The sequence below is a fragment of the Corythoichthys intestinalis genome, chromosome 5 (genome assembly GCF_030265065.1).
Source record: "Corythoichthys intestinalis isolate RoL2023-P3 chromosome 5, ASM3026506v1, whole genome shotgun sequence".
Lineage (NCBI taxonomy): Eukaryota > Metazoa > Chordata > Actinopteri > Syngnathiformes > Syngnathidae > Corythoichthys > Corythoichthys intestinalis.
The window spans coordinates 42,405,294-42,428,456 of NC_080399.1; the positions used below are offsets into that span (position 1 = coordinate 42,405,294).

Sequence of the window (23,163 nt, forward strand, 5' to 3'; positions counted from 1 at the left end):
TGCTTCTAATAAAACTAACTTTTCCCAGAGCAAATGGCTGCAGATGTTTTGCACGTTATCTCTTTGTGATGAAGAGCGACTTTAGTCTGCCGGCCCCTGTGGACTTGGAATGTTAGGTTCTCAATTGGTGATTACAGTGGTTGTAAATTATGCATAATTTCCAAATTGGTGAAGAAATGGAGTTGGATTTACCCTTGTATAGCGCCTTTCCACCCTTAAGGCACTAAAAGCGCTTTTACACTATATACTCATCTACCTAATGGTGATGCAGCACCAGGAGAAAAGCAGGGTTCAGTATCTTGCTCAACGATATTTAGACAAGGTCATCAGCGCGAAGAATCGAACCCACAACTTCTGGGTTGGGGAACGACAACTACTGACTACCAATAAGCTCCTTAGAATAAAAAAAAATACATGATACAGTGATCAGTCTTTATGACTTTTACAGTGCTGTACACTGTATATACAATGTCAAATTTCAGTGGACAGTGAGCTACTGTGAATATGGAAAATTATTGAAATTGCCTAGATGCCAAATGATGGCAGAAAAGCTCTTTAAATAGGGCCGTTAAGCATAAAACGCCCTGAATCCACCAAGTGCACGATCATGAACCTGCAACTACTTTAATAGTAGCCTGCTTAGTTGTGCTAATCTTAGGTTGACTCTTCTGTCTTTAAAAATACAAATGATTTTCTTTTGTTGGTGGTAATTTCACAGACTACTTCATCGAAATCTGCAAGCGAGTCTCATCGAAATCTGCAAACGAGTCTTGTTTTCATTTCCTTACAGTTATGTTGTGATTGACAATACAATAATATATCAATATTGTGTACCATACAATAGTCTCTCTCAATAATTGATGAGGGACTGGGAAGGAACTAAAAATAAATTTAATTCCTGTAAAGATCCTATTAAACAGATTTTTTTTAAAAATTAATGTTAAGTACAGTGGTACCTCTACATACGAAGTTAATTTGTTCCAGGACCTACAGGGTGACCCCAAAAAAAGTTTACACTGCCATAATACAACTTAAATGCCATGTTTATTCAGCTTAGAATTAGAATTTAATCACAAATTATACATTATTGTAAAGAACATGTACAGTACACTCTATTTTTCAATGTGTCCTCCCTTAAGTGTCACAACAGCCTCCAGGCGCCCGCGGAACGCTTCTTTATGTAGGATGCTGTCATCTTTTCCCAAGATCTAACAATGGACCTCTCCAAGGCTGCCACAGAAGTTTGTGGCTTCTTACAGGCACTGTCCTCCACAGTTGCCCATATGCTATAATCCAGGGGATTGAGATCTGGACTCTGGGTGGCCACATATCACCTTGTCAATCAACTTTTTGGTCCCCACAGATCAGGCACTTCCAGACCCAGGTTTTCGTGAGGCTGTTCCAGTATCTTTCAGCTTCTTTTTAACTTTGTAGACTGCACATCTGGATATTCTCAGATTTGCTGCAATCTCAGTAGGTGTCAGACCGGCACGCTGCAATTCAGGTACAGCAAAAGTTTTCTTCATTTTCAGCAGAAGCACAGGAATTGTAGAGACAAGAGATTACCAGCTGCATTGAGTGACCTTAATGAATCACTTAAGCATGACAACCTATTTAGATATGTTTCAATGGCTTTTAAACAAGCAGTCAACTGAGTGTAAACTTTTTTTTGGGTCACCATGTAGGAAGCCGAAATGGTCGTATGTCGAGCAGGATTTTCCCATAAGAATACATTATAGTTCCATTAATTCGTTCCACAGCCCAAAAGCCTACACTAAATGCTGCTGGTACTTTTACAAATGGCAATTACATTACACATAGCAAAACAAATAAATTATGAATAAAAATCGGACTAATATATTAATACTAATAATTCCTGAAAAAATCTTACGAATCGGGTTCCAATGTAGCGGACGTTATTGCTGTACCTGAACGCACAGCGTGACAGACCTGACCGAGCTAGGGAGCGGTGCTGTTGAGAGTTTAAAGAGCATACAACATGAGAAAAAAAGTCTTAAATGGCATTATTATGTGAATTAGAATCATATTTTGAGACGATTCGACGATATACAACAATTTAGCAAAGTGCAGATGAGGAGAAATTATTCTTTTAATCTGCTGATTAGCCACGCCTACCATTATAGGGCTTTAGCGTCCCCAACAGGTGGATGACGTCAGCGGTAGACTGGGCTCATCGGTTTTACTATTCAGCCCATTGAGGGGGAATTATTCAGAACGAGGAAAACGTGACGAAGAGAGCCGCAAAACGTCATTGTTTCAGCCTCTCTACTCCAATATTTTTACAGGATATTCTTTTTATCCAAGTATTTATCCCCAATAGCTATATAAATGGCTTGAGAAGGACCAGTCAGCCCGTCGAGGGGAAACTATTCACAACAAGGAAAACGCGACGAAGAGAGCGGCAAAATGTCATTGTTTCTGTCTCTTTACTTCAATATTTTTACAAGATATTCTTTTTATCCAAGTATTTTCCCCAATTGCTAAATAAACAGCATGGTCATGACACAAATAACAGTCTTGTGCTAAATGGAATATGAAATAATAAAAATGCATTTATTCAGGACGACATGGCAAAATTACTCCATAATGGTCAAAACTGTCGACTTCACCTTTACTGTCGCACCTCCCGAACGATATTTTATGACACCTAAATCAGACATACTGTATGTCATTTCCCTTCCCCGGCTTCGGAGAATGTAAACAAACCAAAAGGTGTGACAGCTAGCCGACATGCTAACCCGAACCGAGTGATGTTTCAAAGTCTTCGAAGCGGAAAATCACACATAACTAGCCTCAGTTATTTGACATGATGACTGAGTTGTCGATTGTCTTCGCGGATCGGCAAACCGCCCTGCGGAGAGCAATTTGCAGTTCGTTCCCCGGAGGAGGGTGGCTGCAGTTGTTGTGCAGCTAACGTGCTAATGTGCATGAGGAGAGCTTTTTACATGCCTATCAATGATCAAACGTAAGTAGTCCTTTATTTAAATAAAGTTTGTAGTGTTTACTTTGTAATAGCTGTATTAATATTTGACATAATACTAAACAAGATGTTTACTCACTTCCTCCTAAGTCCAATGGTCCCACTGTAGTCGGGCTTGTTTTGGCCAATATCCACGCCTCTCCCTCATACAGAATGATTTTTCTGCAGCCGTTTGGCTGGCGTGATGCGAAAAATAAACGTGTTAATCCGCAAAATCAGCTGAATCCTTCGTCCTCATACACAACAGTACGCTGTATAGTGAAGAGGACGTCTTCTACCGTACACGTCACAGCGCCCTCCTCCTCAATGCAAGACCGAAGCCGGAAGTCACTCATTTTCATGGCGCGGGATTCAAAAAAACTAAATAAATATAGCGATCGCTTCCACACACATCCAAGCGGTCCATATCATTCAGGAGCATAAAATACCGCGTGTATTATGAAATAAACATGCTTTTTCGTGTCACATGCACTTTAACTTTTAATGTTTTGTTGAGTACACCCGTCAACTGCAGCGGACAGTAGGTGTTTTGTGTTCTGAAATAAATGATAAAAACATGACGAAAATGGTGATTTCTTTGGGAAAGTAACCACAATAATAATTGTCACCTTAACTTATAAAGACTGGCAAACGGTGGTTGTCGGAGGACCGTGGAGATCGTAGACATTCTACGGCTGTATTGTTGAGCCAGTTCATGGATGTGCACCCCACGCTCATTTTTTTCTATCATTTGCATCTTCGTTTCAATGGTAAGTGTCACCTTTTTCCTTGTTTCACCACCTGTACCAACCTTTTTGAAACCTTTGTTGATTTCTCTCACAAAAAAATCCACCGTGCCTCCGTCTGTGGTGCTGTCATGTCGTCGTATTTCGAGCATGTCGTCGGATGTAGAAACAAATGGAGAGTCAAATTTTACGTCGGATGTCGAAAAGATCGCGTGTCGAAGCGATCGTATGTCGAGGTACCACTGTACATGTAGTAAAGCCTCAAAATCAGGAAAAATAAGGCCAGTCTATCAGTTATCAGAGGCTGAAGCCATGTTAACTTACTGTCCTCAAACATGGCCCGCTCAAGTGCCAATTTTCAATCTACTACCTCTACTTGTTACAATGTGTAAAATGGAAGCAACTTTGTCCAGCTTTTTTTCCCTATGACTACAGAACTCCTCTTCCATGACAGCAGGGCTTCACGAGTGCTTGCCCTGGGGATGCATACCACCTTTCCGACATTTACTGCATGTTTTGCCCCCACCAACATGTAAGCGGGGTTTCACAAGCACACCTCCGTACAGAACCACCTTTGTCAGCCACATTTTATACATACCTCATGACTACCTCTGGATATATCGCTAGGATTAAAGACAGTGTTCTTAAGTGTGTGATATGGTAATTGGTAAATTGGCTTTGTAATTAAAAAAAAAAACATAACTGCCAGACAACATGCTTATTGCCTTGTTGTATACTGCAGGTGGCTTTTCCTGCAGTCAACATTGTCTTCCTGACATAGACAATGATGAGTGCAGTACAAAAGAAAAAGTTGCTGATGACATACTTAAATATGGGCACGCCATTTATGTGATGTCAGCATCAACATAAAGGGTCATGGGAGGGCGAATGTGCCTCTGGGAGACGATCAAGCGGACAGATGGGCTTTGAAAATGGAACAAATTTGCAGATTTGTGCTGCACAATTAATTTTGGGGGGAAGGAACAACATCGGCGCAACACTGGGGGGCAAACCAAAGAAGCGCATCATTTAACAGCTTCATTTGGGAGGCAAACAACCAAACCGAACTTGAAATGTTTTAATAAGGTGTTCCTTCAGTGGACGTCGGTTTATCGAAATCTAACAGTTGTGTTTGGATTATATTTTGCATTTTTGTACCGTTGCTGAAAAAGCCCTTCTAAAAGTGCGCCATGTGGTATCCATAAGATGTACAGTGTAGTGCAAGCAAATGGGGGAAGGGGTCAGCGTCTGTACTGCATCATACTGACAGCTGTTTCTAATACGGTGTATTTTGCTTCCTGCTACATTAGGGGCTAAACTGTTCAATTATCTATCTACCTCAGTATAATTAATTGCACTTGTGCAACTGCGTTCATACCAAGGGCGTAGGTTTGGTCTTAACAGTGGTAGAGACAATACAACAGCATAACCTGCGTGTACACTTTTGTCTGGGGATGGGACATTAATAAGACCAAACATATTAGGTGAACGGGGTTCAGGGCTACATTTCTCGGGAGTATGAACCTAATTAATTGATCGGTTAAATGATCAATGCAAAATAAAGGTGTGTTGACTTATACCGACTTTCATATGTAATGGTTCAGGAGATAGACCGTTTGATTAAAACGTTTTCAAAAACTACTCATGAAAGATTTTGAAAACTTCCAGAGAAAATGTCTGGATTTTATTAGATAATTTAAATTGCAATATTTGAACATAAATTATATTAACACACACAATAAATACAAACTTGCTAATAATCTCTTAACTATCCAGGAATACAAAAAATAAACATATTCTTTAGACCACTCAGCATTGTCTAAATAAAGAAATTAAATTAACTGGAAAAAACTTCTTAGTCAGTGTATAACAAAAAATAAATAAGATGCCCTCCTTCAGGTAATACACCACAGCTTTTGTCCACAAGCACAGCCAAACTCGACAAAAAAATGAAAGCTCCTTTAGGACATAAAAACAATGGAAATTGGGGAGAAGAGGGGTAAACTCCGGTTCACTACATTTTTCACAGTTTAAATAAAGTTAACAGGAGAAAACACATACAGGAGGACACCTCTCTCAGCAGCTTACTACTCGAGTTTTGCAGGTTTGCAAATTCACACAGTTTAATGTTATGCTAACTCTGATATCGGGTGGACTTTCAGTAACAAAATTACTGGTGTGTTCCCCACCTCCACATTATTGATGTATTTCTGTGGGGGCTGTGAGTGCATGTGTGGGAAGGGGAGTCAAGTCATCAGCCAATCAAATGTGCATTTGAGGGAAAAAAATGGACTGGCATATTCAGCAGGTGGAAAGGGGTTGGTAAACGGTTTCAAGGTTTACCATGATATGAAAACGTCAAAGGTTTCAAAAGCATTAAAATTATCTGTCAAACAGTAGTTACGGTAGCAGCTACTTTTGAGGTCCCAAAAATGTAGCAAGAAATCCGTGGCTTGGAGCGGCAGTGCTCACCCATCCCCTTCCTGTTGTTGCTCTGTCCCGTGTCAGTCAGTGACACTACACCTGAGCTTTTCCCCCCTCAAAAATAGACAAAGTTGTTAGTATGGGAGTACTTTGGCTACCGAAATGAAACAGAAGGCCGTGGCTTAGAGGAGGAAGTACAGCGGACGTGTAGGCAACAGCTCCAACATGATTTCACATTTACGTGATCATCATCCGTCACTTTACATAAAATTTAAGATAAGTAAACGCTGTCATGAACATTTCCCACCAGCTACGAGAGTTCACTCAAGCAGGTTTAGTGTGTCTAGCGATGGTAAAACAAATACTATAATGTAAGCTTGTTAACGAGGCAGATATCGGGCTAGTTACAATGCTAAGACGGCAAATTCGTTTCCTCTCTACCAATTGCCTACTTTGTAAAGTCTTCCGCTATTGTAAACATCTGCAAATTTGCAAATACATTGTGAAAAAAAAAATCCTGCTCAACGAAAAACTTTTTGGGGGGTTATTTATCCGGCCCATACATCTCAAAATAACATTTTTGAGCTAAGTAATTGCAACACCGTGTTACCGTGAAACCACTGTATTTTTGCTTAAGGTTATCATACTGTGGAAATCTCATACAGACACATGCCTTGTCTGAAATAATTCACTTAATAATGATATGGTCAATTCTATCCTTACAACATATTGGAAGACAATCTAAATTACCTATATAACTGAAGTCATTGTATAATGCAAATAAGGTTGCTTATAAATTGGGGACAATTTGAGCATCCTGAAAATTTGGTAATGTTATGTCCCTACCGTCCCTATGCAAACCTACGCCCTTGGTTCATACATTAGTATTGCTACATTAGGATATAATTCAAACTATTCAATCGATTAAACTATTCACAGATTTCAGAAAACTCAGGTGTCACAAAAAAGTGTCACATTCTAAGGCATGTTTTAACACAATTCCACACATGCATAGGTAAATTAACAAGGGTTTGAGGGGCGTAAAATTCACATTTCAAGAAACATTTGATATAGTTCTCTTAATATTACAAGACTTAAGACATATTCTCGACTATCTATTTGCACAGAATTTATATTTAAAAAGATTAAATTAGAATTAAAAATATACATTATTCAATGAAATCTGTAATTTTAAGTATGAGGCCTTATATTTTGGGGGGGGGGGGGGAAACATTCCTTTGTAAATACTCCAGCAAACTTTTGTGTTAATATCTCTGACGCCATGATTAGATTCCATTTACATTTCAACTCAAGAAGTGCACCGTATAAACAATTGATAAGCATTTATCTCGTTTGTGCGTTCTGTATTTGTAAACAACACACAAAGAACAGTACAATCTTCATTTTGGTGAATAAAACATTTTAAAGGTTGTCATTTTTACATTCCCCTTTTTTATTGTGTTAAACATTCCTAAAACATCTGAAAGCATTCCAAATTTTTTAAAAAATCATCATGAAATTTATTTTCATTCATCTTAAATTCTCCTTTTAGCCACGGTTGTCTTGTGACAGAGAAGCTGATGTTGCACTTTTATGTTCAAGAATCCCTTTGAAAGCTACTGTTCTTTGAAATTATTTCACAACAGGCATAAGGATAAAAAAATGTTCTTTCTTGACTATTTCCATAGTGTCACTTGACTGAACTTCAAATGGATCTAATTGCACAAAGTTGAGTAACTCATTCTGTTGCTGGCCACATTCTGTCAAACTGTCCCTTTTCCTACGTTTTTGCCCTGAACGTGAACATAGAGTGACTGATAGCCGCGCGACAGTTGTCGTTAGTTTGTTTTCGCACAATAAATAACGATATGACGACATTCGGTATCACAAAATGTTACACAAAACATACGCTTAAGTAAACAACAACTCACCATCCGGCTACTGAGGTGTTTCTCCACTTCGGATAAACTCCGCACGGACACGCTGGCGCTGGGCATATTAATCCCGTTAAGCGTCAAATTTATACGATATGACCACTGTTAGCGACCATGTTTGAGTGGTTCTTCTTTTTCTCTGAGAGTCCACTCTCTCTTCAACGCACATTGTCGTTCTGCTCTCTTGTACGTAGAACTCTTTGCAACAAACCCCGCCTTTGTGTGATGTGTGTGTTTGTGTGCGCGCGCAAACGTGTGTGTTTGGGAGTGTTTAACTCTTTCAAAACAATCAACAGTACAATCGTGAGTCATCTTACATTCAAGGGCGTAGGTTTGCATAGGGACAGTAGGGACATAACAATAGCAACTTTTCAGGATGCTCAAATTGTCCCCACCAACTTTTAAGCAACCTTATTTGCATTATAATATAATGACTTCAGTTACATAGGTAATTTAGATTGTCTTCCCATGTGTTGTAGGAATAGATTTGACACTACCATTATTAAGTGAACTATTTTCATTGTGTTCAGACTAGGACTGTCAAACGATTAAAATTTTTAATCGAGTTAATCACAGCTTAAAAATTAACTAGTCGTAATTAATCGCAATTCAAACAATCTCTAAAATATGCCATATTTTTCTGTAAATTATTGTCTGAATGGAAAGATAAGACACAAGACAGACATAAACATTCAACATACTGTACATACATACTGTATTTGTTTATTATAACAATAAATCCACAAGATGGCATGAACATTATTAACATTCTTTCTGTTAAATGGATTTACGGATAGAAATACTTTTAGTTCTCAAAAGATAAATGTTAGTCCAAGTTATAGTAATTTACTAATTTTATATTAAAATCCCTCTTATTGTTTTCGTTTGAATAAAATTTGTACAATTTTCAATCAAAAATAAACTAGTAGCTCACCATTGTTGACCTCGCCGAGCAGTGACGTCACAGCCGTTCTTCCACAGTGTCTTTAACTACGTAAGATAGTGATTGAAATACACCACAAGGTTTCACTGGCGAGTTTTAAATTACTTAAAAAATCAAACCAAGGCAAAATCTGAGTAAGTTTTATGTTTATTTTGCACAGCTATTTTGATTGGGAATGCCAGTTCTCTTTGCATTGAGCGCTTTTCTTTTTGTGAACATTATTTTTTTTGAGAGATAGGAATATTATTTTTGTTGTGCTTTCACTAAATGATACTGTAGCGACTTAACTGTTCCACCCAAATGCATGATGGGAAGTTTGGCAACCATGACTGTCAGTAGTGGCTGCAAATGGTATACAATATGTTCTGCATTGTGTTCAATTAGGCGTATTAAGAAAAAGATTGCCTCCTAATCCGCCTAAATGCATGAACGGAAGTTTGGCAACCATGACTTTTAGTAGTGGCTGCAAATGGTATACAGTATGTTCTGCGTTGTGTTCAATTAAGCATGTCAAGAAAAAGATCATCTCCTTTCATTCTTCCCCACGTCGTTCGCCACAATAGATTTGCCAAAACTTATGCCAATAAAAGGCGTGGTCCAATAAACGCCTGTGTCCACTCGCATTTCTCTGCCTTTTCGGTCTCAATATGCTAAAACGGCGTCATTGTAAACTGTTTGAGGCAACGCGTGAACGGGTCATCCCGTGCATGCGTTAATTGCGTCAAATATGTTAACGTGATTAATCAAAAAATTAATTAACGCCCAGTAACGCGATAAATTCGGTAACGCGATAAATTTGACAGCCCTAGTTCAGACATGCATTTACCCCTTTTCACATGTTGAAAGTGTCGGTCCATGTTTTACCCCTTACACCAGGGGTGGGCAAACCGGTCCTCGAGGGCCGCAGTGGGTCCTGGTCTTTGTTCCAACTGAGCCAACACAGATAGCTTAACCAATAAGGTTTCAGCAGAAATGAGAAGCACCTGACTGCAATCGACTGATTGCACTTGTAAAACAGCAGATTGGTGAAAAGGTGTCCTCTTAATGGGTTGCAACAAAAACCCGCACCCACTGCGGCCCTTTGTGGAATAGTTTGCCCACCCCTGCCCTACACGCACGTTTGATTGGCTGATGACTTGACCCACACACACGCACAAAGCCCTGACACAGACAACATGTCGTCGACAACGTGCCGCCTCCTCCGTCCCTTTCGAAGAGGAGGGATATTAGATTTTCTTTCTGGCCAGCAGCAGCCACTGTAAATAATGTAAAAGACATCAATGTTGTGGATGTGGGGAACACACTACTAATTTTGCTACAAAACGTCCGACCTTCATCGGAGTTAGCATAACATTAAACTGCGTGAACTATCTAACCTGCAAAACTCGAGTAGGGAGCTGCTTAGAGAGAAGTGTCTTAAATGAACTTCTAAATAATGAATTACTCCCCATCCATAACACTTCCTGTATGTGTTTTCTACTGTTAACGTTAATTAAACTGTGAGAAATGTAGTGAACCGAGGTTTACCCCCTTCTCCCCAATTTTTATTTTTATTTTGTTTATGTGGTCTTAAAGTGCGTACGACAGGATAAAAAAAGTCTTAAATAGCATTATTATGTGAATTAGAATCATATTTTGAGCCGATTCGACTATATACAACAATTGGGCAAAGCACAGATGACGAGAAATTTTTCTTTTAATCCGCCGTTTAGCCACGCCTGCCATTATAGGGCTCTAGCGTCCCCAACAGGAGGATGACGTCAGCAGGGCATGGTTTCATCTGATTTAGTATTCAGCCCATTGAGGGGGAATTATTCAGAACAAGGAAAATGCGACAAAGAGAGCCGCAAAATGTCAGTGTTTCAGTCTCTCTACTCTAATATTTTTACAGGATATTCTTTTTATCGAAGTATTTTTCCTCAATTGCTAAATAAATGGTATGGTCATGAAAAATAACAGTCTTGTGTTAAATGGTGTATGAAATATTAAAAATGCATGTATTCAGTACGACATGGCAAAATTACTCCATAATGGTCAAAACTGTCCACTTCTTTCACCTCCCAAACTATATTTTATGCCACCGGAGTTAGTCTGGCTTTTGTCATTTCCCTGCCCCCGGCTTTGGAGAGCGTAAAAAAAAACCAGGAAGCGTGTCAGCTAACCGACATGCTAAACAGAACAGAGTGTTGTTTCAAAGTCTATTCCTGGCTTTCCAAGCGAAAAATTACTCAAAACTACCCGGGATCATGTCACACAATGGCGGGGTTATCAATTGTCTCCGCCAATCGGCAAACGGCCCGGCGGCGAGCAAGTTACAGCTAGTCCCATGCTGCGGGCAGGAGAGCATGTTTGCTCGGGAAGCAGCTGGAAAATTATCACCGGAGAAACTGGCCGACGTTGGAGGAGCGCGTACCTACCACATGGTCAACACGAACATGGCGTAAACTAATGCTTAACTACACGCCGAATACACAGCGTGCAGTTCTTGTGCAGCTAACATGGCAGAATGTGTCTGATGAGGACTTTTCTACATGTTCGTCCATGATCAGACGTAAGTAAATAGTCCTTTATTTAAAGAAAGTTTGTAGTGTTTACTTTGTAATCGCTGTATTGGTGGTATTGTTTATATAATTAATTAAAGGTAATTGGCTCTAAGTAAAGCTTGTCATAATTTTATCGCATCAGGCGGGTCGGCTCTCAAGCTCAATGAGGACCAAGTCACATCTCCAGGTCCTTCTCTGAGAACCTGGGCAAAAAAAATATGTGCACCCCTGAATATAATATAATATAATAATGTTCTTTATTAAAACGCATTATAATGTCCCAACTGTCCCTTGAAAAACGGAATCGTCCCGTATTCAGAAACAAAAGTACAGGTCCTGTACTGAGCTGACAGGCGCAATACTCTTTGCCCCTTAATATCATAAAACTCAAAAGTAGTATCTTATTTGTAGAATGAACGAATACTGATCAGATTTTTTTTTTTTTTTTTTAGAATATGAAGGAAACGTATTCCCAAGTTCTCTTGCTTTGTGACCAGTGAGCTGAGAGAAAACTCACATACGAGTATGTCAATACAAATTCCCACACATTTGATTGATCGAGGTACTGTCGTTTTTCAAGAAGATAACGGAAGACATCAAAGCAGCATTGACGACAAAAAATAGAAAGCATCATAAAAGAAGGTACTTTTTTTTTTTTAAGAATTTTTTTTGTTTACAAGCTTAACTCAGAGATTGTTAGCTCCGGGAGGCAGGTTTCTGGTCACATGATATAGCGCTGTCCCTGGCCAATTATCACGCTATAGTGGCCTTTTCACATTCAGCAAAACAAATCAATTCCTTTAAGTTGAAGCTATTAACTACAGTACTCTTCTATAATGCTGTAAAAAATATACATACATAAATATATCAAATTGGCTGACTGTTTAGCATGCTTGCCTCGAAGTTCTGAGGTCAAAGATTTGATCCTGTGCTCCAGGCTTCCTGTGTGGAATTTGCATGTTCTCCTTGTGCCTGCGTGGTATTTCCCCAGGTACTCCCATTTCCTCCCATATCCCAAAAACATGAATGGTATGCTGATTGGACACTCCAATTCTCCATAGATGTCATTATATGTGTGAAAGGTTGTTTGTCTCTGTAAATGAGCTCAGTCGCCTCCTGCCCATAGTCAGCGTTGGTGAGCTACAGCACCCCTGCAAATGTGAGGATAAGCAGTAGGGAAGATGGATGGATAAATAAAACTTAAGTTTGGGTATTGGGCTCCCCCAGTGTGCTGAATTGGAAGAAATTGCTTTTTAAGTTTTGTTTTCCTGAATGCAAGAGTAATCACATTAGAAAATGAAACTTATGACGCAATAAGGTGAAATTTATCACAATAAAACGGTAAATGGATGACATTGATACTAGGAGTGTAAATCACGAAGGACAATATGATATAATATCGATTCTATGCCACAATAAAACTGATATTACCTTCTGCCGTGATTCAATTCAATTCGCGAGCCTTCAGTCAATTAAATAAGAAGTTATGTATACACATTTTACACGACCAGATACATTTCCGCTTAATTTGACAATTTTGTTGCTATAACAATTCAGACATATGAATGAAAATCACTCTTATCAACAAAATGGCACAGAGTATCTAAAAGAGCAAATCAAATCAAGACACATTTATATAGCAGCTTTCACCAGCCTAATGTTGCACAAAGTACTTTACAGAGTAGTAACGAGAACAATACTAAAAACAAAAAATATATATTAAAAAAAGCACAAACGACTTGTATCTGGACTTTGGAATGCTCAGAGTAAGTAGTAAATCCGGAGGAACGTAGAGTCCTGGTACAAAACTATCATACAGATGGCAATATTGATCAATGTTTTGCGTTTCAATCGATTTTGATTAGATTGCACTTAACCCATCGGTATATCCATCCAGATTTATGTATCGTTATACTCCTATTTTAAATCATTGAAGATGCCGTGGTATATTTGCCTAACTTCGGCGCAGACATCATTGGGTAAATTCCGATTCAGTGACGTTGATAATGTGAGAGTGAATGGTAGCCCATCTCTGCATGTGCCCTGTGACTGACAATCATTTAGTGCAGTACTTCTTAAATAGTGGGGCGCACCCCCTACATACTTTTTTTTGCTGTACTAGAATAAAGTGTGCTTGCACACCCACTCAGTGGATGGCAGTGGCGCCTCTCACTTTCAGAGTGTGCGCAGTATTTTTTTAACCAAAAAAGAGCACACAGCAAAGAGCACTGGAGATATGAAGAGCTACACGAGGATGCATGACGAAGCGTATGTAGCATTTGGCTTTTGACTTTGACTACAGTTGGAGACGAGGAAAGACCATTCTGTTTACAGAGTATTAAAATGTTTGCAGAGGACAGTGGGAAGCCAAATCAATTAAGGTGTCACTTAAAAACATTAGATCCCGATCACATTCATAAGCCGCTTGAATGTTTTTCATGGAAAACGTGCCATATATTGCCAACAATCGTCGCGCTTTGTGAATGTTACATAAGAAAACTAGCGAGCATTGTTAGCATTCTCAGTGCAAAATAACCCCACACCATAGCAAAGGAGCTGATACTGCCTGCAGCAAAAATAAAAACTGTCCCTCTGTCCAATGACACTGTCGTTTTTGTTCTATTTTTGTTTTTTCAGTCAAATTGTTCGGCATATTGTCTTTGTAAGTTAATGTTGAGAATCAATTTAAAATTTATTGATTGATTTTGTTAAATTTTATTTTTCAGTATTGAATGGTCAAAACATCAAAAATGAGTGTATCTTCATAAGTTAATGTTGCTAATCAATTTAAAATTTATTGATTGATTTTATTAAATTTTATTTTTCAGTATTGAATGGTCAAAACTTCAAAAATGAGTATTTTTACAGTTTGGATGTGACTTTTTTTTTTTTTTTTTTAATTCAAGCAAATTGATGCGCTTTAAGTCTTTTCTGTTACAAAAAAAAACAAGGTTAATAGAGTTATACTTTATTCTAAGTTGATCTATATTAGTTTTTCCCCTTTAATATAAAAAAACTACAATTTATAATGATCATTTTAGAGACAAATTGTCCTTTTCACAGTGGATGCAGAGAGTTGGGGGGGCGCAAAACATTTTCATCTTCCAGGGGGCGGGGGGGGGGGGGGGGGGGGCTAAAAGAAAATATATGAGAATCACTGATTTAGGGTATAGTTCGCCTAAAGTCAGCTGAAATGGGCTTCTGAACCATGTGTCTATGAACAGGATATTGGTGTTAAAAATTAACGGATAAATGAAACATGACTTAACATAAAACTTATTAAACTTAATAATAAAACCACATTTAAGTGCATTTTTTTAACATTCTAACATCCAACTTATCAAATAAAAATGTGAAACTTACCGCAGTACCCAAAACTTTGAAAATGTATCACAATCAGTTTAAAGTATCACTTTATAAAATATAAGTTATAACTTATGTGAACTATATGTGAAACCTCACAAGTTATAAATTGTTTTATTAATTATCACGTTACAACAAAAAATCTATGTCAAAATGCGAATATGGGTGGTAGACCAACTGGACTTTTGTTGTTGTTTGAACTGGGGGGGAAAAAAAAAAGGTAAAAAGGTAAGAAGCAGAAAATTTAAGATATTAAGTCAGTTAAGTCAGTTACCCGGTATGTAGCGCAACAGGACTGCTATTGTGTCATTTCAAAAGTGGTTCGATGTAACATAAGACACAAAGCTCCATGAGAACGGACCTTTGCTACATCAAAAATGTTCCCGGGTCAGTGTGACCAGACTTATGTTTAACCATCTTAAAATAAACACTGGAAAAAAGAACACACTTGGCAACACTGTAACTAACTAGTCAGTCAATATTCTTTGGTGCTCCTAAATCAATGTTTTTGTGTTTATCTGCTTCAAAGTGTCACGCAATTAATCTACCAACAATGTACATTGGAAATGTGAAAATAAAATTGATTGTATAATTTAAATTGTGTATTGTGTGTGCACGTACAATTTGTATATTTACACTACTGTGCTTTACTTAAAATTGTGCTTTTTTTCTTGTTTTTTTTTAAATACCTAATATTACATGTAGAAGTGAAACACTTGTTTGATTTGGTATAATATTCCATTCCACGATCAAAATCTTATGTAAGTGCGCTTACAAGAACAGTATTAAGTCTCCTTGCAAATTGAGCTTTTGTGGCCGTTAAGCAATCCCCTTTTGCGCAATGAATCCCAAATCCTAGCAAGAGCGTGGGAATGTTGCACCTGGCTCAGTGGTCTACATTGAGCAGTAATGGAACAGGCTAATCCACCGAGGCAGGATCGGAACACAAGTCCAAGCGTTACGTCACTGCGCTTGCACAAAACTTTCGTCTGTTTTTTTTTGGTTTTGTTTTGTCATTGCAATTAGTTTGGCCTGCTTTGTTCCCAGACATGGGGAGCCCCTTGAGTGGATTGTGGATGTTGTACATGCGTTGAGGAAGAGCTGCAGAGTTTCATTCTGTAATTTCACCTAATAAACCTTTTTGTAAGTTGTGTAGCTTACGTATGTGCCTGTAAGTACTGTAAGTAATGGAATGGTCATGGTCACATATTATTTAACCCAGACTCGAGTCCCATGAATTTGTAGGACCCGATACAGAGTAACAAACCGATACCTCAGCAAAGTATAGGGAGGTAAAAAGCACATCTAAATGTAAACCACTTCCATAATGTAGACATTATCGCTCTTGCATGATGTTCCTACTGTTATCTTCTGACAACAGCTAGCATAGCGTTCTGTATCAGCGGTGCTTACATCGTTTCCATCTGTGTTTCGATGTTATGTAGTACAAAACGTATATTTTTTGTTTGACCATAGTGTTCACTATCAGTTGACAAGACCGCTCCCACTAACATGGCGCCACGCCTCCCCGTTGGGGGCCAGCCCAGGCAGAGCTGAGTTGGCTTTGACTGTGATAAACTCAAACACATACTGCGTTCAAACGCTGGATTGAGGTAGAAACAGGACGAATTTCTTACCCCATATGCAGGAAGGATTGTCTCAAGAGTGATTTGGTCGAGGATTCAAGATAATTATTACATAAAAGAGCCCCATGCATGCACTTTCAACTTAAAAAGCTTTGTTTCGTGACAGCTGCCACATTGGATTACACAATAGGGTCATTTTAGCTCGAAATATTTACGTAAGATGAGTGATAACTGCCAGTTTCGTTGCTTTTAACGAAGAATCTAGACTGTTCTCTGTTCATATCTATGGAAATTCCGGTAGTCATTTATTTACATGAATTTCCAACTTAAAAACCTCTTTGTTTTGTGATGACCGCCATGTTGTATCCATACACAATAGCGTAAATTTACATTCAAATGATCAGGTAATTTTAGGACAACTGCCCGTTTTTTTGGCAAAAGAAGAATTTAGACATTTCTGCCTCTCTAACAAAAAAATTCGCCTAACACGTGTTCTATTTTATGTAACATTTCAATCTTAAAACAACGAGGGCCAGATAGCCGGCAAGACGTGCCTCCGTGCTGAGGCAATGGTAACATCGGAATTCAACCTACCGTAAATAAGTTGTGATTGTATATAGAAAAATGCAAAATTTGCTTTTGTTGACTAAAATTAAGCTGATTCTACATGCTTTCCTCAAGTATTAAGCTTCTGATGTGAAAATTGAGTGATTTATTAGCTGTTGACTACTTGCACTAAATAAAAAAATAATAAGTTGCTACTTTGGGCAAAAACTTATATGCAGAGGTGTAGCGTCCCATTAGGCATACGCAGGCAATTGCCTAGGGCCCCCAGCCAGCAGGGGCCACCAGAGGGCCAACAGATTTAGCACACACAGCTTTACTGCACTGTCGCAGCGACAAGTGTTGGGAGTGTTTCAATACCATGGAATCATTTGGCAGATTATCTAACAATTCTGTTATCAATCCCAATCAGCATTAACCATGTAATGTAGATTACACATGTTTAAGAAAGTCCAATCTGCTATTAACACCACATGTTTGTTTAAAGAGTGACTCACCAAGTACTCTTTGGAGAGTCGTTGCCGAGTTGTTTTACGTTGATTTTCACAGGCCACCTCATTATTCATGTGACTACTTAAATAAATGGTGATTTTTCAAGAAACTCTATTAATGAGTCTATGGTATTCCTTGTCGAATACTCTGTAAGAAAAATATAACATATGCATCTAAAATCTTAAGCGATTTTATTAGCAATTTTAATACTCCTTTTAGCAAGGTTCCTTGGGTATGCGTACGTTCCCATAGCAACCAGTCCTGTTATTGTCATATGTCACAAGCGCTTCGTATTCTGGGAGCGAGAATAGGCGTAAGTTACGCATTTCGAGCAGAGGACGGCCACCTGATGTGTGCGTCCATGAACGAATGTAAGTACATGCATATGAGTCATTGTAAAGTGTTTAGTTTTCGCCACTTTTATGGCCAAGATGACCGCACATGCACACAGTGCGCACTCGCACCCCCCCCACCTTTGTGTTCATTATACTGCCCGAGTATATATGTGTGTCACGTGACTCAGAGTGAGAGTGGGCAGTGATCTGGCCTTTTTTAATTGGCAAAATGAAGAGAAGTTATCCTTCTGGAAGCAAAAAAAGAAAAAAAAAGCAAGAGAAAAGGAAGCAAGACAGCAGTGAGTGTACTATGTTACTGTAGTTTTATGTCCTAATGTAGTAGAAGCACTGCAGACTAGTAGTAGTAGTAGTATTTTTATGTCCTAAACCAATCAACTGCCTTGACTTGTTGTATCTAGCTTGTTAGCGTTTGCTAACAGCATTGCAGCATGCTAGTGTTTCTTCATACATAAAGATGTTACCTAGACCATAAAATCAGTGTTTAGAATCAACATACACACTGATCAGCCAAACTGATAAGATGTTACATGATTTACTTCTGTGCCAGAATGTTATCCTTACTAAGTAAAAGCAATATAACTTACCAGCTAGTCAGTACAATACGGTATGTGTAAAGCCTTTACACATACACATGTGCAAGTAAGGGGGACAGTTGGATTTGTCCAACTGTCCCCCTTACTTGCACACGCTCGAAGGGCCCCATGTTGCTTGTTGCCTGGGGCCCCCGGGGACCCTTGCTACGCCTCTGCTTATATGACACGATAAATATTGCTATTGATCCTGAAAACATAGGCGATAATCTCTACATTTGATGATTTGATTGATTCACGACACCGAACCTCTGAAAATGACGTGATCTAGCCTGATTTTCAATCACGTCATCAGATCAGGGAAATCCCTATTGTGTACTCCATGTAATAATCTATTTAAAGGATTTTCATAACATTCTGTAACATTTTTGCTCATTTACATTTGAACTTAGTAATGCCATTTCATTTTATGGTAGCATTAAGTTAACAAGCTTTTGGCAGATGAAATATTTTGTTATTTAAATACTTGACACTGAACTTTCTATGGACAAGTTTCCGAGGTACTTCCGCTTTGCTCACGCGTTTCTGCTCGCAAATTCCGTTTTATATGTTCTCTAACAAAAAAACAATGGAGCTGTAGTGGCATTACTCATCAAAATCCCTCAGAAAAGACAATTTGGAAAGGCCACATCCGTCTGCATCACCACGACATGGGAGGACAACATGAAGAAATGGCTAAGAGTCGCCACAACCAAAATATTTTTGTATTTTATTGATTGAATGGCAGTGGAAGGAAACCTAATACATGAATACGTGTTCATGAAGACAGATGTGGAACCAAGACTGTGCCACCACAAATTAATAACAGGTACAATTATGTTCAATTTGACTACAATTCTGTGTGCTGCGTCACAACTGAGGCATCATTAGCTTTGCTAAATGTAGTTATTCAACGTTAAAGAAATGGAAAACAAACACTCACCTACAAGTCATACATGGGCTTTTTACTTTAAATGCATAAATGCAAGTGTTACATGTATTTTGGTCATTTGTTTACAGTTGTTAAATGCTGTTGAGCAAGAGAAGACAACTTTATGTACCTCACAACAACTTAGTGTACGTGGATGGACACATCGAGAGGACGTGCATTCTACCTTGATGATGTAAGGCTTGATTTATGCTCCACCTTTGTTAATATTTTTCTAATAATTTTATAAATTGTGATTTATTGACCTGTTTTGCACATGCACCGATTGTTATAACTTATAGATAAAACAGAAATGCAATCATGTCCAAACGTTTTATTGCGATCAATATCTGCAATAAAAAAGAATGTCATGCTGTTTGTGTTTATATGAGATATACATGTGTGATGAGCTCATTATACCATAACTATAATCTAACCAGGTGTAAAATACCTTGTAGACTACAAATTTCAGTAGTTCCTTGCAACAACTGAAGGAATCACGCCAGCTGAACCGCCGGACCCGCACTGCCGCAGCTCCAACGACCCAGGCTGGCGAAACCAAACAACCTGGCCAAAAATGCCAAACTTCACGCGTTCACCTTAGTGGTCACCCCTTGTACTGACTCCATTTTGAAAGCTGGAAAAAGGCTTCAAAACACAAGTTGACAATTTATTCAGGTCGACAGTGAACAAACGGCAAGGCAAAACAGCAATAGACCCAGGCGAGGAGGCAGACTCGTTCCAGGGTCACCATATCACAAGTCAACAAAAGGTTCCAAGAAAAATGACAACGATTAGTTAAACATTCAGTCTTTTTGAAGGCTCTCGCGGGGTGGGCCGTGGGCAGGAAGAGGGGTGTGTTTGGGACTTCCTCTTTTGCAGATTTGGGCGGTCAAGTTCATGTGTCACCGTTGCTGGGTCATGGTTAATGAAGCAACTGAGGTGGGTGGTTCGGCGCACCTCACGTCTGAGAGACACTGGGCTATCAAATTTGGAGTTGTTTTTGTTATCGGGTGTTGTAGTAGTACAGGATGTCCCGCCATTTGTTCTGGACTGTCCTGAAGAGCTGATTGCGGGATTTGGTGTTGCAGACTTGGGCTTGTAGTTTTCTAGCCTATCACCTGGTAGTCAGTGTCAATCTTGCTCAGTCAGCTGCATGACGCACGCGTTGGGCTTCCGTGATCAGAAGTCATCCTTATCTGCACGTTGTCTTGGCGCTGCAAGTTCTAATCATTCCAAGTGCAACTGTTCATAATATCAATTATATTCTGCTTGTTTTTTTCTTAAACCACGGTATAAATGCTATTTATTTTATGTTAGGTGTGTTAGAGGAATACAATCAAACAGTAAATAGGAGAAAAGATGCTATTCCCTCATTGATTATATTAAGTGTGTTAGAGTAATACAAAAAGTCAATCAGTAAATACAATAAAAGATACGATTCCTTCACAACAAAATCCTTGTCAGCCCTTCTGCATTCGCAACTGTAATATGATTTGAAATTTCACCTCATTTTGGTCACTCAAGTGGCTGGCGTATCAATTTACACCTCATGTTAACACAGGCTGAACAGATTGTTAGAATTTTGTCTACAAATGTTCAACGAAGTGATAAGAACAAACATACAATATTTTGAGTGGATCCTTTAGGTTTAAAGTGCGTATGACACCAAAAAGCATGTTCATTTCAAATTTCACGCTGTTTTTTTATGCTCCTGGATGAAGTGGACCGCTTGGATGTTTGTGGAAGCGATCGTTTTATATATTCAGTTATTGAATCCCACGCCATGAAAATGAGTGACTTCCGGCTTCAATCTTGGATTTAGAACGAATGCGAATGTGATGTCACCCGGGTCAGCATCTAACAATACAGCATTGCTTTATAGCATGCAGATGGACTGCGGATTCAGCTGATTTTGCGGATAAATTCGTTTATTTTACACACTACGCCAGCCAGACGGCTGCAGAAAATTGTTGCTGCACCAGGGAGAGGCGTGTGAGCCTTTTTGGGTTTCAAAAGGTTCCCATTCCCCGCGGATATTGGCCCAAACAAGCCCTACTACTGTGGGACCATTAGATTTATGAAGAAGGGAGTAAACATCGTAATTTGTATTATGTCAAATACTGGGATCATGACACACGTTTTAATACGGAGGTGGCATGCATTTTGTGGCTGACTGTCCACTCGGCCGATGACCGGCGGCTTGTTTGCACCCCCCCCCATACTCAGCTTATTGCCCTCTTCGTGTGCCCGGTGTTCTGTCAAATTTTCAACCCCATCAGAAATTCCAACTTAGTGTTAAAAATGGCCGCGAATACAGCAATTACAAAGTAAACACTACAAACTTTAAATAAAGGACTATTTACTTACGTTTGATCATGGATGGACATGTAGAAAAATTCTCCTCAGACACATCCTGCCATGTTAGCTGCACAACAACGGCACGCCGCTCTGTTTACGTCTTCGCCATGTATTGAAGCATTGTTTTACGCCATATTCGTGTTGACCATGTGGCAGCTACGCGCTCCTCCGACATCGGCTGGTTTGTCCGGCGGTACTCTCCAGCTGCATCCCCGGTGAGCTTCGCTGTCCATAGCAGGGGAACGATCTGTAACTTGCTCGCCACCGGGCGAGTGTCCGATCGGCGAAGACAATCGACAACCCCGCCACTGTGTGACATGTTCCGGGCTAGTTTTGTGTGATTTTTTTGCTTCGAAAAGCGAAAATAAGACTGAGACGTCACTCGGTTCGGGTTAGCATGTCAGGTAGCTGTCACGCCTCTTGGTTTGTTTACATTCTCCGAAGCCGGGGCAGGGAAATGACAAAAGCCTGACTACCGTGGCATAAAATATCGTTCGGGAGGTGCGACAGGAAAGGTGAAGTCGACAGTTTTGACCATTTTGGAGTAATTTTGCCATGTCGTACAGAATAAATGCATTTTTATTATATTATATTCCATTTAGCATAAGACTTGTCATGACCATTTATACCATTTATTTAGCAAATGGGGAAAAATACATAGATAAAAAGAATATCCAGTAAAAATATTGGAGAGACTGAAACAATGACATTTTGCAGCTCTGTTTGTCGAATTTTCCTTGTTCTGAATAATGCCCCCTCAATGGGCTGAATTCGAAACCAGGTGAAACCATGACCCTGCGATGTCATCCATCTGTCATGGACGCTAGAGCCCTATAATGATAGGCGTGGCTAAACGGCGGATTAAAAGACTAATTTTCTGTCATCTGCGTTTTGCCCAATTTTTGTATATAGTCGAATCATCTCAAAATATGATTGTAATTCACATAATAATGCTATTTAAGACATTTTTTCTGTCGTACGCACTTGAACACTGGGGCCATGTAGCTGGCCGCTGATGAAATTATTCCACTTCCAACCATATACTCTATATAGGAGGAGTTCACACAACTACGCACAGCACAGCCTCATCTACGTCATGCTGAATCAATTTTTGGTGATTCCATTGACTCCTCTGTTTAGTTTAACTGTCTTCACACTGCTTACTTCAGCCACACTTTATGTTGTTCTGTCTAAGCTGGAAGTTCGTAGCAGGAAACGTCAAGGATGGCGCGGCCCATATTTCGCTAAGTAAACTTGTCTATACTTGATTTGGTAACAATATCTTTTATGTCAATAATTGGAACTCAGTACATTAGGACGTCACATTTGTCTCCCACGTTGAAATCTGTTCCTCCCGTCTTAATTTCTCATGCA

The 23,163-nt window shown here is 39.2% G+C and overlaps 1 protein-coding gene across 1 annotated transcript in view; it reads right to left on the reverse strand.

The window, feature by feature from the left end:
- LOC130916472 (transmembrane and coiled-coil domain protein 3-like) overlaps positions 1–8,290 on the reverse strand; it is a 35,872-nt gene extending 27,582 nt beyond the window's left edge. Inside the window, exon 1 of the mRNA XM_057837223.1 lies at positions 8,082–8,290. Coding sequence (XP_057693206.1) covers positions 8,082–8,147 — 66 coding nt within the window. The 5' untranslated portion in view covers positions 8,148–8,290. The remainder of the gene's footprint in view (positions 1–8,081) is intronic.
- Positions 8,291–23,163: the final 14,873 nt, after the last annotated feature.